The sequence below is a fragment of the Saccharomyces cerevisiae genome, chromosome V (genome assembly GCF_000146045.2).
Source record: "Saccharomyces cerevisiae S288C chromosome V, complete sequence".
Classification (NCBI taxonomy): domain Eukaryota; kingdom Fungi; phylum Ascomycota; class Saccharomycetes; order Saccharomycetales; family Saccharomycetaceae; genus Saccharomyces; species Saccharomyces cerevisiae.
This window is the reverse complement of record NC_001137.3, coordinates 242,476-259,952: the sequence shown is the minus strand read 5'-3', so window position 1 is coordinate 259,952 and position 17,477 is coordinate 242,476. Positions and strand designations below refer to the sequence as shown.

At 37.2% G+C, this 17,477-nt stretch overlaps 9 protein-coding genes and 1 non-coding gene across 10 annotated transcripts, besides 4 other annotated features; 5 read left to right on the top strand and 5 right to left on the bottom strand.

The window, feature by feature from the left end:
- Positions 1-313: 313 nt before the first annotated feature.
- PIC2 (Cu/Pi carrier) lies at positions 314-1,216 on the top strand (the record flags this gene model as incomplete). The annotated part of the gene is made up of 1 exon (NM_001178944.3): positions 314-1,216. The coding sequence occupies one exon, from the start codon at positions 314-316 to the stop codon at positions 1,214-1,216; it is 903 nt and encodes a 300-aa protein (NP_010973.3).
- Positions 1,216-1,995: an origin of replication (ARS513; Autonomously Replicating Sequence).
- Positions 1,995-3,578, top strand: HOM3 (aspartate kinase; the record flags this gene model as incomplete). Its single annotated transcript, NM_001178943.1, has 1 exon — positions 1,995-3,578. The coding sequence occupies one exon, from the start codon at positions 1,995-1,997 to the stop codon at positions 3,576-3,578; it is 1,584 nt and encodes a 527-aa protein (NP_010972.1).
- Positions 3,579-3,818: 240 nt separating this feature from the next.
- On the bottom strand, positions 3,819-5,297 carry JHD1 ([Histone H3]-lysine-36 demethylase; the record flags this gene model as incomplete). Its single annotated transcript, NM_001178942.1, has 1 exon — positions 3,819-5,297. One exon carries the CDS (start codon positions 5,295-5,297, stop codon positions 3,819-3,821), a length of 1,479 nt encoding a protein of 492 aa, NP_010971.1.
- A 268-nt stretch (positions 5,298-5,565) lies between these two features.
- RSM18 (mitochondrial 37S ribosomal protein RSM18) lies at positions 5,566-5,982 on the top strand (the record flags this gene model as incomplete). Its single annotated transcript, NM_001178941.3, has 1 exon — positions 5,566-5,982. One exon carries the CDS (start codon positions 5,566-5,568, stop codon positions 5,980-5,982), a length of 417 nt encoding a protein of 138 aa, NP_010970.4.
- Positions 5,983-6,290: 308 nt separating this feature from the next.
- Positions 6,291-8,225, bottom strand: TPA1 (oxidative DNA demethylase; the record flags this gene model as incomplete). Its single annotated transcript, NM_001178940.1, has 1 exon — positions 6,291-8,225. The coding sequence occupies one exon, from the start codon at positions 8,223-8,225 to the stop codon at positions 6,291-6,293; it is 1,935 nt and encodes a 644-aa protein (NP_010969.1).
- A 725-nt stretch (positions 8,226-8,950) lies between these two features.
- Positions 8,951-9,235, bottom strand: ISD11 (Isd11p; the record flags this gene model as incomplete). Its single annotated transcript, NM_001184330.1, has 1 exon — positions 8,951-9,235. One exon carries the CDS (start codon positions 9,233-9,235, stop codon positions 8,951-8,953), a length of 285 nt encoding a protein of 94 aa, NP_010968.1.
- Positions 9,236-9,595: 360 nt separating this feature from the next.
- YNCE0014W lies at positions 9,596-9,667 on the bottom strand. The gene has a single exon. It is a non-coding gene; the product is annotated as a tRNA-Gln (tRNA).
- A 15-nt stretch (positions 9,668-9,682) lies between these two features.
- Positions 9,683-10,023: a long terminal repeat (Ty3 LTR).
- A 177-nt stretch (positions 10,024-10,200) lies between these two features.
- Positions 10,201-10,508: a long terminal repeat (Ty1 LTR).
- A 113-nt stretch (positions 10,509-10,621) lies between these two features.
- Positions 10,622-10,844: a long terminal repeat (Ty1 LTR).
- A 951-nt stretch (positions 10,845-11,795) lies between these two features.
- On the top strand, positions 11,796-12,971 carry CAJ1 (Caj1p; the record flags this gene model as incomplete). The annotated part of the gene is made up of 1 exon (NM_001178939.3): positions 11,796-12,971. One exon carries the CDS (start codon positions 11,796-11,798, stop codon positions 12,969-12,971), a length of 1,176 nt encoding a protein of 391 aa, NP_010967.3.
- A 478-nt stretch (positions 12,972-13,449) lies between these two features.
- Positions 13,450-16,143, top strand: SAP1 (putative AAA family ATPase SAP1; the record flags this gene model as incomplete). Its single annotated transcript, NM_001178938.1, has 1 exon — positions 13,450-16,143. One exon carries the CDS (start codon positions 13,450-13,452, stop codon positions 16,141-16,143), a length of 2,694 nt encoding a protein of 897 aa, NP_010966.1.
- Positions 16,144-16,341: 198 nt separating this feature from the next.
- SPO73 (Spo73p) lies at positions 16,342-16,773 on the bottom strand (the record flags this gene model as incomplete). Its single annotated transcript, NM_001178937.1, has 1 exon — positions 16,342-16,773. The coding sequence occupies one exon, from the start codon at positions 16,771-16,773 to the stop codon at positions 16,342-16,344; it is 432 nt and encodes a 143-aa protein (NP_010965.1).
- Positions 16,774-17,477: the final 704 nt, after the last annotated feature.

Here is a 17,477-nt window from a genome sequence, read left to right as displayed (position 1 = left end):
CCAAAAGTTGGACTTCAGGGGTATTAGCGAAATAAGGAGATCTTTTTTAGGTTTATTCCTTGTTTTTAGTTTCATTTTGCTTAATAAAAAGGAAAATGGATATATCGATTTTCTGCATACCCTGTTACATTTGATATAAATACAGCGGGACCTACCAAATATACTTTCATTTTGCTTGTGTTTTATAGATATTTTATTTTTTTTTCCAGGCAGTCAATGACACATTGTTAACTGAAAGTGTTCTGTTATTGTTTTAATTCTAAAAAAATAAAGTAAGGGAAAAAGAGAACGGACTCATTGACAGTTGTAAAGCATGGAGTCCAATAAACAACCACGTAAAATCCAATTATATACGAAAGAGTTTTATGCCACATGTACCTTAGGTGGTATAATTGCGTGCGGTCCAACACATTCTTCGATCACTCCACTAGATCTTGTCAAATGTAGGCTACAGGTCAATCCCAAGTTGTATACTTCAAACTTACAAGGGTTCCGTAAGATTATAGCTAATGAAGGCTGGAAGAAAGTATACACTGGGTTTGGTGCTACATTCGTCGGATATTCGCTACAAGGTGCAGGTAAGTATGGTGGTTATGAGTATTTCAAGCATTTGTATTCTAGTTGGTTAAGTCCTGGTGTCACTGTGTACTTGATGGCCTCAGCGACCGCTGAATTCCTCGCTGATATCATGTTGTGCCCATTTGAAGCTATTAAAGTGAAACAGCAGACTACTATGCCGCCCTTTTGCAATAACGTTGTTGATGGATGGAAAAAAATGTATGCAGAAAGTGGAGGTATGAAAGCATTTTATAAAGGTATTGTTCCCCTATGGTGCAGACAGATTCCTTACACAATGTGTAAGTTTACCTCATTCGAAAAAATTGTTCAAAAAATATACAGTGTTTTACCTAAAAAGAAAGAAGAAATGAACGCATTACAGCAAATATCAGTCAGTTTTGTAGGTGGTTATCTGGCAGGTATATTATGTGCTGCAGTCTCACATCCTGCAGACGTTATGGTTTCCAAGATCAATAGCGAAAGAAAGGCCAACGAGTCCATGTCTGTAGCCTCTAAAAGAATATATCAAAAAATTGGCTTTACTGGGTTGTGGAATGGGTTAATGGTGAGAATTGTCATGATCGGTACTTTGACAAGTTTCCAATGGCTAATTTACGATTCGTTCAAGGCTTATGTAGGCTTACCAACCACCGGTTAGCTGATCGATTCAATCGGCAAGGTTTATCGTAAACACTCTGTGCTAGAGGAATATTGTATACACAGGATTTCATAAAGTTAGTAAATGACCGGCATTTATAGTTTGTTCTTCTTTGCATATGTCTTAATAAATATTCGTCCTACAATTTCTTTTCATACTAAGAGTTTTGTTATGATTGCCAAATTTCTCAAGCCAAGAACAGGCCCAGGAAAACTTTGAAAGTGCCATATCAGAAACACATTTATAAGGTAGTTTCGATATACGGCAATACTCGATGCATGCCCAAACTTGCCAGCCGCTCGCGATTGAATCTTCTACAATTTTTAGGTGAACATATTCAGAGGCTGAGGCCTTATTTGATAGTAACATCAAATATCACTCCCACAATTTACAATCACTGTCATTGGTCTCACAGGATCCTTTTCTTTCTAGAACTCCCCTAATATCAACTTTTTACTCTACTGTGGCTCTAACCACGTGTATTTTTCAGGCCCATGACTCACCTTTTCTTTCTTTTTCACTAGCAAACGAAAATTTCATCATCACTTTTTTTTTTTTTCACTTTCCGTACGCAGTCTTCTCCAGAGATTCTTTTAGCTTCGAAGAAATAATGTATAATATCCATATATAAGAATACTGCTGGATAATTATTTTATTTCTATTTTAACAGTGCTCTACTCATTGAAGGATATTTGTGTAGCCAATACTCTCTCCATCGCTTAAGCTCACATAGCTATCGCATTTTATCACAGAAGCTTTCATTTTTTTTAACTTTTACATGCCAATGGATTTCCAACCTACATCAAGTCATTCGAACTGGGTCGTGCAAAAGTTCGGTGGTACATCTGTCGGTAAATTTCCCGTCCAAATAGTGGATGACATTGTGAAGCACTATTCTAAACCTGACGGCCCAAACAATAATGTCGCTGTCGTTTGTTCCGCCCGTTCTTCATACACCAAGGCTGAAGGTACCACTTCTCGTCTTTTGAAATGTTGTGATTTGGCTTCGCAAGAATCTGAATTTCAAGACATTATCGAAGTTATCAGACAAGACCATATCGATAATGCCGACCGCTTCATTCTCAATCCTGCCTTGCAAGCCAAGTTAGTGGATGATACCAATAAAGAACTTGAACTGGTCAAGAAATATTTAAATGCTTCAAAAGTTTTGGGTGAAGTGAGTTCACGTACAGTAGATCTGGTGATGTCATGTGGTGAGAAGTTGAGTTGTTTGTTCATGACTGCTTTATGTAATGACCGTGGCTGTAAGGCCAAATATGTGGATTTGAGCCACATTGTTCCCTCTGATTTCAGTGCCAGCGCTTTGGATAACAGTTTCTACACTTTCCTGGTTCAAGCATTGAAAGAAAAATTGGCCCCCTTTGTAAGTGCTAAAGAGCGTATCGTTCCAGTCTTTACAGGGTTTTTTGGTTTAGTTCCAACTGGTCTTCTGAATGGTGTTGGTCGTGGCTATACCGATTTATGTGCCGCTTTGATAGCAGTTGCTGTAAATGCTGATGAACTACAAGTTTGGAAGGAAGTTGATGGTATATTTACTGCTGATCCTCGTAAGGTTCCTGAAGCACGTTTGCTAGACAGTGTTACTCCAGAAGAAGCTTCTGAATTAACATATTATGGTTCCGAAGTTATACATCCTTTTACGATGGAACAAGTTATTAGGGCTAAGATTCCTATTAGAATCAAGAATGTTCAAAATCCATTAGGTAACGGTACCATTATCTACCCAGATAATGTAGCAAAGAAGGGTGAATCTACTCCACCACATCCTCCTGAGAACTTATCCTCATCTTTCTATGAAAAGAGAAAGAGAGGTGCCACTGCTATCACCACCAAAAATGACATTTTCGTCATCAACATTCATTCCAATAAGAAAACCCTATCCCATGGTTTCCTAGCTCAAATATTTACCATCCTGGATAAGTACAAGTTAGTCGTAGATTTAATATCTACTTCTGAAGTTCATGTTTCGATGGCTTTGCCCATTCCAGATGCAGACTCATTAAAATCTCTGAGACAAGCTGAGGAAAAATTGAGAATTTTAGGTTCTGTTGATATCACAAAGAAGTTGTCTATTGTTTCATTAGTTGGTAAACATATGAAACAATACATCGGCATTGCTGGTACCATGTTTACTACTCTTGCTGAAGAAGGCATCAACATTGAAATGATTTCTCAAGGGGCAAATGAAATAAACATATCCTGCGTTATCAATGAATCTGACTCCATAAAAGCGCTACAATGTATTCATGCCAAGTTACTAAGTGAGCGGACAAATACTTCAAACCAATTTGAACATGCCATTGATGAACGTTTAGAACAATTGAAAAGACTTGGAATTTAAATCCACCTTTCTTCTTCACTTTAATGATAGAATATTAATTTTCCCTTTATATATATATATATATATATATACGCGCACATATATTTACATATATATTAATGTTTTGTAACCTATATTGGGGCGATTATTCCCTAAATGTAATGTCAGGGTTATACTGTATCAATTGCTAAAGTAGATCTCATTCATCGAGAGCATAGGATGAAATAAAAGATACAAGAACGTGGCGGACAAGAAGAAATTTTACGAAATAAGATCGGCTAAAGCTTTCGCTAAATGCTTCTTTGAAGTGAAATTTAACGGCTTGTACTTAACTTCAGGTTTTATAACGTATGCATGAAGTGATTGAATTGCGCAATTAGTGGTCCTGGAAAGCAAATCCCCATCACTGACATCACTAGTGATTTTATTTTTATCAAGCGCAAGATACTCGCATAATTTACCCATCACTTGATCAAACTTCGGGAAGGTAAATCTTCTAGGAACCTTTGTTAACTTTTCAATTTCCACAATTTTAAGGTGTGTCTCCAAATCACGGATGGTTAAAAAGTTGCCTCCAAATACCAAAGAGTCTACTGGTGTATAAACTGCATGAATATATCCAGCTGGAATCATAAACAAATCACCAGCATCTAATTCCATCGCAATACCATCCTCAAGAATATCACCGAGGAAAACACTATTTTGGTCTTCTTTTAAAGACCACTCAATATACTTATCTATGTTTGATTGGGTAGGTGGAAATAATAAAAACTTCTTCTGTCCTGAGATAACGTTATAATAAACAGAGGTACCGGCAAAATCCAAATGAAAATCCGTATAAGCATCCTTTACAGACATCAAAATATATTTGGTCACTTTTGGCTTGGGGTCATTCTCCTCCGCCTTCTCCCCATTGACTTTTTCTAAATGTCCATTGAAACTCCAAATTTTATCAACAAGATCATTCTGCCTAACTGCAGTGGGCCTCTCTAGTTCTAATCCCTCAATATTAGAGACTTCTAATGATATAACATTCCTTATTCGATCCCTCCTGTCTGGTTCAGTATTTGTAAAATATTCATTCCAAGATCCCAAGTTCCAATTTTCATTCATTTGTGATTGAACGTCCATTACATCAACATGATAATCCTCGCCTATCATTTCGGTGATATAATTAACTGTGAGGCATCCATTGTCTGTGCCCACATTCGGTACATATACTCCGCTATTCAGTGGATCGATGATCTTGTACGGCACATCTATATTATCAAACTTTTCAGCAAAGTCAGCGGCGTTTATAATATTTGAGCCATTTTTCCATTTTTCAAAAGATTTCATGAAACTCTCCTTATGAGGGTGATTCATTTTATCCCTTTTCGATTCACCCTCATTCAAAGCGATATAGTCAAGTAATTTCTTCTTTCTGAAATTATACCGCTTATTTATATGACTATCTTCAGGGTTTTCTTTATTCCTTTGCCGCTTTCCTTTTTGTGTGATGAGAGCGTATGCGGTAAGATATTCTCCTTCCTTATGATTAGGACAACGGTAGCTCTTGATTTGCTTCGCAGAATTTGGATAAGACAGAACTTCAGAACTTGTAAGATTTGAATAGTGAATGCGTTTCAAAGGCACGCATTTCACGTGGACCCACTGCGGGCAACTATCACACTTCACCCAAATTAATGCGCCTGGATTATCCTTCAACTGGCAATGCTGGCAAATATTGGGATCTTGCATTGCACCATAGCTTATTAGTATTTTGTTTTATGATCATTACGTCTTCTTACTCATTATAATCACCCACTTCTATTAGATGTTCTATTATGCCTTTAAATTGCATTGTAGGGTAACCTGTTGGGGGAAAAAATATCTAGGATTACTTTACATACTTAAATATGAGTCCATTATTAACAGTGTTACAGTTCTAACCAAAAAGGCAAGGTTCTACACAAAACTTCGGATGTTCAAGATGAATGCCACCACAGGCATAAAAATTCAAAACGGTATGCAACCTATCATCAAGGGAGCAGTAAGCTCCACATTTAAACGTGCTCTATACAATTTCGGTATCAAAGAAAAGAAGAGTGTCAATATTGAAATGGGGAGAACGCAACAAACAAAGAAAATCGATCAGTCTTTGTCCAAAAAACTTCCCAAAGGTACTATCTACGATCCATTTGACTTCTCTATGGGACGAATCCATTTAGATAGAAAATATCAGGCAAACAAGAACTCAAACAGGAACGATATAATGAAGTCCGGTGCAAATCCACTAGAATTTTATGCAAGACCAAGAATACTTTCAAGATATGTGACCTCCACGGGAAGAATCCAACATAGGGATATCACAGGCTTATCGGCAAAGAATCAAAGAAGACTATCGAAAGCCATTAGACGGTGCCAGGCAATAGGATTAATGTGAACTGTACTACACTAATGCTTCTCCACATGAAATAATTAAGAAAATAAGGCATTTCATAGTTCTGTCTGTAAATATACAATATGTAAAAAGAATCGCAATTAGATCTTAAGTTAAACTTATATTCATTCTTATATTTCTTTAATATACCCGTTTTATTCGCTTACTCGAATTTGGATTATGGTAATGATATTCACGCCAGAGGAATAAGCTGAAATTGACGAATAACTTTTCAAATAATTTTATTACTTCTATTATACAACTTTATAAATATCTAAGCTGCCATTTACTTAATAAGACGGGTTAATTGTTTACGCTTCATCTTCCTGACCATCTTCATCACATGATTTGACATCCCACTTCATTTTGACATCCCATCTACTAGATTTAGCGCTCCAGCTGACGTACTTAACAAACTCCAAAACACTTTCATCTCTCAAGACCAAATTGAAAGTATTCCAAGCAGGTGGATCATTAATCAATACTGAATCACCACTGTCATCCGCACGATAAACAGAAGCGTCTTCAACGTCTTCCTTTAAGTATTGCTTATTATCTTCGTCGTCGTCCATCATGTACAATTCGTAACCACCAAGCTCTCCGGATTCCCAACCGGCAGAAGGTGTCAAGCACAAAGTACCTTCCAAGACAGCATCGATTATATCTGGATTGCTTTTCAAAAGTTCATTAAAGCGACATTTGGTGGCCAATGTGAAATCCATTCCTGGCCTAAACCTTCTAATAAGGATTTGCTCACTGACTGGGCACAAAGAAGTTAGAAGAGCTAGGTATTTCTTGAAAATTGTGCTCTTGTGAAATACAGCTAGGTCAATCAACGCTAATTCTGCATCAAAATTGTTTTCCCTACTATTTCCGGAAGCATCGGAGATAATTTTAATTGCGTCCTTAGTAAACTGAAAGTTTGGCAAATCATTGTTATTCAGCGCCTCAAGAATATCAGCTTCTGTTTGGAAATTACGGTATTCCTTACCGTCGATGTACAAATAACGGGCTTTGTGTGGAGGAATAGCCGTTTTCCACGGAGCTTTCACATCTTTTGAATGATAAGGACATTCCTGTTCCAACTCTTTTTGTTTGATAACCTTCTTTAACAATTCTGATTTATCGTCATTTAAAAACGACTCAATTTGTAGAGAAGAGTTCTCAACAAACTGCTTTTGTAGTTTTTCGATACCTTTCGAGCTTAAATGTTCAGGAGAGATGTATTGAGATAGATAGGTGAACTCGGCTTCAGACAACTTAACCGAATCAGAAATCACACTAGTCATAGATTCTTTAGGTGTGTTATCAGTTTTTGCGCCAGCATCGCCCTTGAGCATTTTTTCAAAGTGCTTCACTTCATGAAATGATAAAATATTTCTCTCGTCCTTTGGAAATTCAAAATCTTCTAGGACATTAGATTCAATCTGCGCCAAAGTGGATGTGTTGTTACGGACCCACGCTTCTTCTTCACCAGGTATGTAACCTTCTTCGCCAACTTGTGGAATATGGTACCATCCTTGAATAGATAATCTGTGCTTATCAACTTTGACTTCTTCGACATCGTGGAAAGAGAAACCCGGTAAAACTTTGAAAAAAGCAATTTGATTGAACTGTGGAACTAGTTTAGCAGATGGATCGGAATGTGGAACGTTTGGTAAAATACTTGGAAAAAGTCTTAGACCACCACCATAATGCGATTTCCATTTTCTGTCGGGATCTGGTAGGTATAAAATGAAACTAATCCTTCTAGAGCCAATAACGTCATCATGAGTCAACAAGTGACATCCCTTTGTGTAAGTGTTGATGCTCATGTCGGTCTTAGAACCAGACAATTTACCAGCTTTGGTGACGTAGCCAAAAAAATCTCGATATTGCTTGGAATACAGAATCTGGCGCAGCTTGAACAAATTAGGCAAACGGGACAAGTCATCCCAGTCCAGACCAGACAAATTGGCCAAGTCACCACTTTGGTTGACTCTATAGATATCGGTTTCTTTTTTAGTGAAATGGATCTCAGTTTCTATTTCTTTACGAACAGCACGTAGAAGATCGTCATTAACCAATTCATGAATAGTACCCCAGTTGTAAGGCTGAGAGTCTTCAATTTCCTTTTTCAAGCCATCCTGGAAAGTCTTGTCCCAGATTTTAGGGTTGAACATACCCTTTATCTTGTCCTCTTCGAGGGAAATTTGTTTGGAATTTCTCTCCTTCTCACCTTTAACTTCAGCAGTTTTTCTCTTCATTATATTCCCGGTATATTTGGTGATCTTAATTAAAAAATGTAAAAATAAAAAGAAAGAGTGCTAAAGAATGACACAAGAAAACAGTTGGCTCTTCGTGTTGTAAACGGAAGAGAACGGCTTCCAAGTGATGACTTGATTAATATATAAGCGAATTTTTTTTTTTTTTCACTTTTACCTAAGAAGTTTATCCGATGGAATGGTCCGAAAAAAGAAGATGCAACTATTACGCACATAAAGTAGGTGTAAGATCGCCCGATACAAACAATAAATAAGCAAATACTCATTTTATTGCATACTTCGGAAACTTTATGCCTGATGTAAAAGAATCCAAGCAATTCATAGGATCTCTCATTGCATCAGCTTGTTATCATACCGTAAAGACATCTCACCTCAGAGTGGGCTTATGTTTTAGTTATAGCGTTTTATATACAAGCTATAAACTCTCCTCTTATAGTCCCATGTGGGTTGAAGAAAAGAAAAGAAAAGAAAAATCTTCTACCAAAAAAGAAATGCTATTGATATTAAGGAAGTAAATTACATGATCTAATTGAAGTCCAACCATGCAAAGTATCGGTCGAAAATTAGGAATATCATCTAATAATATCTTTTCCAAATTAAAGGCGGCCACCTCTCTATAAGATATAACCATACGAATTTCCTGACGTGAGAAGGAAAAAATTACTGGAAAGTTCTTTCTTACATGCAATGACCAGTTAGGCCAGGTTTTAGTGTTTTCTTCCTTGCAATGGTTCTACGACCAGCCTGTCAAATGTGTACATCTGAGAAATAACAGACTGTCTTTTCAAGACACCTAAGTCGTTCTTAGCTTCCTTAAATAGGTTCATTAACACTTTTGGGTCTTGCTGATTCATGTTCTTTCTGAAAGTAGTCCTTGTTTTACTTAAAAAGTATTCCCTGAAGTTGTAATTATTGAATTGATTAGCATTCTTGATGAATTCCTTGTATAAAGACAACACCTGCCTTCTTGTTGGAGCTGTAAATCCAGGCATTTCTCTTCTTTCAAAAGGTGATTCCAAGTTCCCTATACTGCAGATAAAAATGGGAATAAAACTGCTATCCAAACTTCACTTGTTACCTTAGGCTCCGTAAAGTTACTGTGTAATTATATCAATTCCTCAATCATTTTTCTCCGCCGCTTATAAATGAATGAGAATAAATAGACTGCTATTACCCGGAAAGCGGGTGTTTCTCCAATAAATGCATTGTTTAATAATAAGTGGGTAATACAATATTGTTTGGATTTGATGGAAATAGCTATTGCTTTATCTACTTTACTGTGGACATTTGGGAACTAAAAAAACCTCTTTAACCAATATATTCAGCATATATTATGTAAAAATGAATAAAAAAGGTCCTACCCGGATTCGAACCGGGGTTGTCCGGATCAAAACCGAAAGTGATAACCACTACACTATAGGACCAGTACAACTGTAAATTGTTGTATCTCAAAATGAGATACGTCAGTATGACAATACGTCATCCTAAACGTTCATAAAACACAGATGAAACAACCTTATAACAAAACGAACAACATGAGATAAAACCCGGCCTTCCCTAGCTGAACTACCCAAACGTATAAATGCCTGAACAATTAGTTTAGATCCGAGATTCCGCGCTTCCACCACTTAATATGATTCATATTTTATATAATATATAAGATAAGTAACATTCCGTGAATTAATCTGATAAACTGTTTTGACAACTGGTTACTTCCCTAAGACTGTTTATATTAGGATTGTCAAGACACTCCGGTATTACTCGAGCCCGTAATACAACATAAATTTAGCCGTAAAAAAATCAACTAACCCTACAGTAAACTAAACGTAGTACTTTGACACCGATAAACAGGTGAAATATTGAAAAATCGGCAAAAAAATACATAATTATTAGCACTTTACTGTTATTGAACATTATGATATCAGGTATACAAGATATTAGGTATACAAGGTATACCTGAGAAACTGGTGAATAATTCGATAATTGTTGGCATTCCATTGTTGGGAGAGGCTATTATATCATGTATACAGAATATAGTAGAAGTTCTCCCCAAGAATATAGGAATCCTCAAAATGAAATCGATATCTCTACATAGTGATACAACGATTATTCCTCATTCCGTTTCATATGTTTCATTATCCTATTAGATTACATTTCAACTTTCACTAGATTTTAATACTTATAACACATTTTTAAGCAGCATGTGATAATATTCAGGTAACATTAATAATACTAAGCAGATGACATTGGAATTTCGTTACAACAATACCTCTAATATTGCTTCTGCCGAAATCAAATTATGATAAGAACCAATCATCATCCATCGTCTAATATTGTAAACTAGTATACCATCATATACGGTATAAGAAGATAATATAAATTGAGAGACAGCCATCAAAAATTGATGGAAACTGAAATGTAATCTAATAGGATAATGAAAGACAAAGTATAACGGGAAGGAAGATAAAGTAACACCATCGATTCTCTTTTGTGAATTCCTATAACGTCGGGAGAATTGCTTGTATACTATGTATACCTAATGTTATAGGATTCGGCAACAATGCAATCCGAACAATTATCAAATTACTCGCCAGTTTCTCAGGTATATATATTATCCTGAATGTTCTCTCCCAGGAGTATGGACCCTTAAAAGGCAAATCAATAATCTTAATATAATGTTTTAATTGTTTTTCTTTTTCTACGTTTCTGAAAATTACGATTAATCCATTCTATTAAATTGTCAACTCTGCGTTATTCCTTCACCAAATTTGAATACGAATCAGACAATTCTAAAATTACGTCATATTTTAACAACACATATCATAATATTCCACCAAAAGTCGCTTTTGATTAATAAATGATACAGTATTTTTTTCCCAACGAACGGTCAGTAACATATCAGTAGACTCTAAACACATTTTGTATCAGTACACCTTCTTACACTGCTAAAATGTTTTGGTCTTTTTTTGTTTACATTAATATTTTCATTTACGCAACAGAGAATTGCCGCTAAATATGAACCAGCTACAAACAACTGGGTATGTATTAAATATAAGAATGCGAATTGATACCCTTATTACATAATTTTTTGATGCTCATCAGTATCAACAAATAGAATATAGCAAACGGAATTACCGGACATTCTAACATTTCCTGGAGAATATCTGCTAGAGTCAAATCAAATGATGAAGACTTTCGGTTAGCGTTTCAGAAATAAACAATGATGATTAATCCAAAAAATTTCGTATTTGAGAAGTAAGACAGTGAATCGAAGTGGTTCTCCTATGGATTGTTTTAGACCCTGGGAACGTCACTGCGGTGTTTTCGCCCGTCATACCAAGATGGGGCGGAGAACGGAAAATTTGATGGCGAATGTACACTGCCAAGGACAAACAGGGACGATAAAGTGTTAAAGTGGTGATATAGTCGGATCCGCGGTTAGCCGTAACCATTGCTTTCCAATGGTTTACGCCTGTAAAAAGAGCAACTTAGATAATTGTCGGCTTCACGTAATTAAGACGTATTAACTCAAAGGAAAAGAAAAGAGGGAATATGGTAAAGGAGACGGAGTATTATGATATTTTGGGCATCAAGCCTGAGGCCACGCCCACTGAAATCAAAAAGGCCTATCGTAGAAAGGCTATGGAAACACATCCGGACAAGCATCCTGATGACCCAGATGCTCAAGCAAAGTTTCAAGCCGTAGGCGAGGCCTACCAAGTCTTAAGTGATCCAGGGCTTCGTTCCAAGTATGACCAGTTTGGTAAGGAGGATGCTGTTCCTCAGCAAGGATTTGAAGATGCTTCTGAATACTTTACAGCAATATTCGGTGGTGATGGCTTCAAAGATTGGATTGGAGAATTTTCTTTGTTCAAAGAGCTAAACGAGGCAACAGAAATGTTTGGAAAGGAAGATGAGGAGGGTACAGCAGCCACTGAAACCGAAAAAGCAGATGAGAGCACTGATGGTGGAATGGTTAAGCATGACACTAATAAAGCTGAATCTTTGAAAAAAGATAAATTATCGAAGGAGCAAAGAGAGAAGCTAATGGAAATGGAGAAAAAAAGACGGGAAGATATGATGAAACAAGTCGACGAGTTGGCAGAAAAACTGAACGAAAAAATCTCTAGGTACTTAATTGCTGTGAAGTCCAATAACTTGGAGGAATTTACGCGAAAACTAGATCAAGAAATCGAGGATTTGAAATTAGAAAGTTTTGGTCTAGAGTTATTGTATTTATTGGCCAGGGTTTACAAGACAAAAGCGAATAATTTTATCATGTCCAAGAAGACTTACGGAATTTCTAAAATATTCACTGGTACACGCGACAATGCTAGATCTGTTAAATCAGCATACAATTTATTGTCTACAGGCTTAGAAGCTCAAAAAGCCATGGAAAAAATGAGTGAAGTCAATACTGACGAACTAGACCAATATGAACGTGCCAAATTTGAGTCCACAATGGCTGGTAAGGCACTTGGTGTCATGTGGGCTATGTCGAAATTTGAACTGGAAAGAAAACTAAAAGACGTTTGCAATAAGATTCTAAACGATAAAAAGGTCCCTTCCAAGGAACGTATTGCAAAGGCAAAAGCAATGCTGTTTATTGCCCACAAGTTTGCCAGTGCTAGAAGGTCACCAGAAGAAGCTGAAGAAGCTAGAGTTTTTGAAGAGCTAATCCTAGGTGAGCAGGAGAAGGAACACAAAAAACATACTGTGGCCAGATAAGCTCAGCAAGTTAATAACGCCTCATGTATATTTTTCATATATAGCGCAATCAATTACAAAGCGAAGAAAAAAAACCCTATGTATTCTAGACATATCACAGGCATACGGGTTTTCTCACACCAACCTTTCAAGTCTTCAGCACTTATGTTTTAACTTATTTTCTATTATTCAGTATATATATGGAATTAACACTGGCAACCCAAGCATCTTAGCCGAGATTCGCGGAGAAAATTGAAATCAAGAATAATAAAAATTCTTGATTCACGGTCATAAGAGGCTGAAGCAACAGCAACCGGCTCCCCAAGAACTACAATACGCGTCCGATATACTTTCTTATCAAATATATTGGTAATAATAAAGGCTGCAGTTCTTTTTTTAATATAGTCTTTTTACATTTATTGCAGCTAACAAACGCAATTTTTCTTTCCCTTTCACTCGTGCGGTTTTACCAGGATTGATTATATCGCACTGTGACACTATGGATTCACAAAGAAGCCATCATATTTTAACGAGATTAACCAAGATACGGAGAAGACCTCAACAACCGTTAACCGACTTTACAGAACTTTACAGTAGAATTGCCAATGAGACAATATATTACTTGAACCTAGAAGAGAAAAAACGATATAAAGAAGCATTGCAAGGATGGAAAGCGCTTACCACTGATGTACTATTCAAACAGACATTGATAGAGCATAACTACCCAAATACTCAATCATACACGAAAGATGAAGTTAGTTTACAGAACGGTATTCGAGAATTGTACCACAAGAGCGTTATGCATTTGAAAAGAGTCAAAAAATTGGTCCGAGAAGAGCCTGCTCCCAGGAATGATATGCCGTCATCCAAAACATACACTAATCATAGCTCATCTTTCACAAGGTCTACTGAACCACCTCCTGTATTCCAAATGGTTCCCGGAAGAATGATGAAAACATTAAGAAATAGAAATGCATGCGGCTATAAAACCGCATACTCCAACCCCTCACTATCATCATATGGTAACAGCACATCGATAAAACGCGGAGAAGATGCGGAGAACATTAGAGTAAATTTTGTACCTTCTAAGCCTTTATCCAACAATGCAAGCAGACAGCACAAGAACCCTATTGAGCACAATGATCCTCCACTTAAGAAGGAAACTGAACTGTACTCAGATAAATATATCTCAGAGCCAATATTGATAGATTTGACTAATGACGAGGATGATCACGATGTCGGCATTTTAAAAGGACACAACGTTTTTGATGAAGAAGAAAGTGATGGTTTCGAGTTTGATGTGTCCGATTACTATGATAATTTCTCCGAAGTCGACGTAGAAGAAGAAGAAGAAGAAAAAGAGGAAAGACGACGTATAAAAACGTTAGAAGCAATTCAACAGCAAATGTCTGACTTGTCTGTTACTTCTTCTACGTCCAGTAATAAGAGTGTAAGTTCTTCAGAAAATGTTCCCGGATCATGCATACAGTCCCTGCCGACTACCGCCCCTGCTCTTCCTTCATTACCTCCACCTCCTTTATTAAATGTCGATAGAGCGTCCAGCACTGGCGCTCTAAAGCCACATAGTTTAGAAACTTCTACTACTATGGATTCATCAAAGATTAGGAATCCTCAAATATCAAAATTAATGAAGAATAATCACGTACCATACTTAAAGGGTACCAAATCAACGCCCACTCTTATCACTAAATCAACGCCAACATTTATTACAAGATCAAAAAGTAATACAAAACCAATCATCAAATCCAATGCATCGTCTCCGACCTCTTCTCTGACTGTTCCAAATTCAGTAATTCAAAAACCCAAAACGGCTGCAATGGCTGCTAAGAGAGTTCTGAACAGCAAAAAGGTTGCGAGTAACCCCGCATTAAACACTACGAAGAAGAGTCACCCCATTTTGAAATCCAAAACGGCGAAAGTCCCAAATTCCAGTTCGAAGAAAACGAGTAGCCATCCTTCCAGACCTGTAAGTAACTCAAAACCATACTCGCATGGTGCATCCCAGAATAAGAAGCCATCGAAAAATCAAACCACGTCTATGAGTAAAACGAATCGAAAAATACCAGCACAAAAAAAAATCGGTTCTCCAAAAATAGAAGATGTTGGAACAGAAGATGCCACTGAACATGCCACTTCCCTAAATGAGCAAAGAGAAGAGCCTGAAATAGACAAGAAAGTCCTGAGGGAGATTTTAGAAGATGAAATTATTGATAGTTTACAAGGTGTAGATAGGCAAGCTGCAAAGCAAATTTTTGCCGAAATCGTAGTGCACGGAGATGAAGTTCATTGGGATGATATTGCTGGTTTAGAAAGTGCAAAATATTCTTTGAAGGAAGCAGTTGTCTATCCGTTTTTGAGACCAGACTTATTCAGGGGGTTACGTGAACCAGTCAGGGGGATGCTCTTATTTGGACCACCAGGTACAGGTAAAACAATGCTAGCGAGAGCTGTAGCTACAGAGTCGCACTCCACCTTTTTCTCTATTAGTGCTTCCAGTTTGACATCTAAATACTTGGGTGAAAGTGAAAAATTAGTGAGGGCACTATTTGCAATTGCCAAAAAATTGTCACCTTCTATAATATTTGTTGATGAAATTGACTCTATCATGGGTAGTAGGAATAACGAAAATGAAAATGAGTCAAGCCGAAGGATAAAGAATGAATTTCTTGTTCAGTGGTCATCCTTGTCCAGCGCAGCGGCTGGTTCAAACAAAAGTAACACTAACAATTCTGACACCAATGGCGACGAAGATGATACAAGGGTACTGGTACTTGCCGCGACAAACTTACCATGGTCTATTGATGAGGCTGCAAGGAGAAGATTTGTGAGAAGACAATATATCCCATTACCAGAGGACCAGACCAGACACGTTCAATTTAAGAAGCTTCTTTCCCATCAAAAGCACACGTTAACCGAATCAGATTTTGATGAACTGGTAAAGATTACTGAGGGCTATTCAGGAAGTGATATAACGTCTTTAGCGAAGGATGCTGCCATGGGCCCACTACGAGATCTGGGTGATAAGTTATTAGAAACAGAGAGGGAGATGATAAGACCCATAGGCCTTGTGGATTTTAAGAACAGTTTAGTGTATATCAAGCCCTCTGTATCCCAGGACGGATTAGTGAAGTACGAAAAGTGGGCTTCACAATTCGGATCATCAGGTTCATGATGATGATAATAATAATAATAATATAATAATAATGGTAATAATAAATAATATTCTAGCCTAGCTGGACAAACTGTGTGCACATAAGCGGATCGATAAAATATGTTCTGCATAATGTCACCTTTTCTTTTTTTTTTTTTTTTTTTTCTTTTTTTTGACTACTTAGTTTGTTAAACAATTTAATATTAGCGTAAACTATTACTAATCTAATCCATGACTGGTCGTAGGTAGTCTTACCCAGACCCTTCTTCTCACCAAGCCATTTTTCGATTTCCACCTAGAGTTATTGAAATTCCAGCTATAACACCATCCTTGATCGTCAATATCGTACTTTTCCTTGTAATCCATCAGTACGAACCACTTTGTCATCTGTGAACTGCTACTGCCTGCAGTGCGTTCAGTACTCAGATCGATAGGATACAGTTCTATGAAGTTCGATATAGTATTTTTCGACAGGGCAATTAACGAGCCATTTTCAGTGTTTAGTCTTTGAAATTGTGGTGGGTCAACGTGAGGCAGTAAAATCTTGGGAGAAAATAGTGGGTAACCAAGTAAAGTTATGCCTCTCTCGTTTTCTATGAGTACGTCCTCCGGTAAAGCAGAGAAATCCTTCAAGAAATGGTTTTTGCCCATATATCTCTATGTATGATTGTATTTTAACGATGAAAGAAACCTTGTTACGATTGCAAAGTCTTCAATTTCCTGGAAAATAGTAGCCTTTTGGTCCCACGAGCCCAATTACGTAGACAAGATTCAATCGCTTTGTTTAAGCGGAGATAAACTTTCACAAAAAAGATAATGCACACAAGCCAGATTTTCATTAAACACTGTAGAAGGTGAAAATGTCGCGTGACAGTATATGTAAAGGCATATAATAAGGTTTCAAAAGCAGAAAGCGCAAAATATCAAGGTGCAAATTATTGCTTCCTTTGGTTCCATCAGCCTCTTTCTGTACGTAAAAAACAACATTTGCATGTACATGTTTTCTAAGTTAATCTGCGACCCAACCCGAATAGCTCTCTTTTACCCTTATTTTCAACCGTCAGCCCCTCTTATTGGTTGGAACGCCTCAATATCAGAGGTCAAAGTCAAGATATCTTGTTATCATCGGTGTTAGTGCCCAAATTGCCAATTGAACGCCTCTATCAAACTGAGGAACAAACCAGCGCTCGCAAAGGAAAACGCGTTTTCTTTTGGCTGCTTTTCTTTCGAAGTGCAGGAACGAGCAGTATTTGGTTGCCATTGTGCGGCACACCCAAGCACACAACGATGCGCTAGGCCAATTGATTCATTACCGTTGGTGTTTCAGGTATTCGTGCTCATCAACGTGACTATTC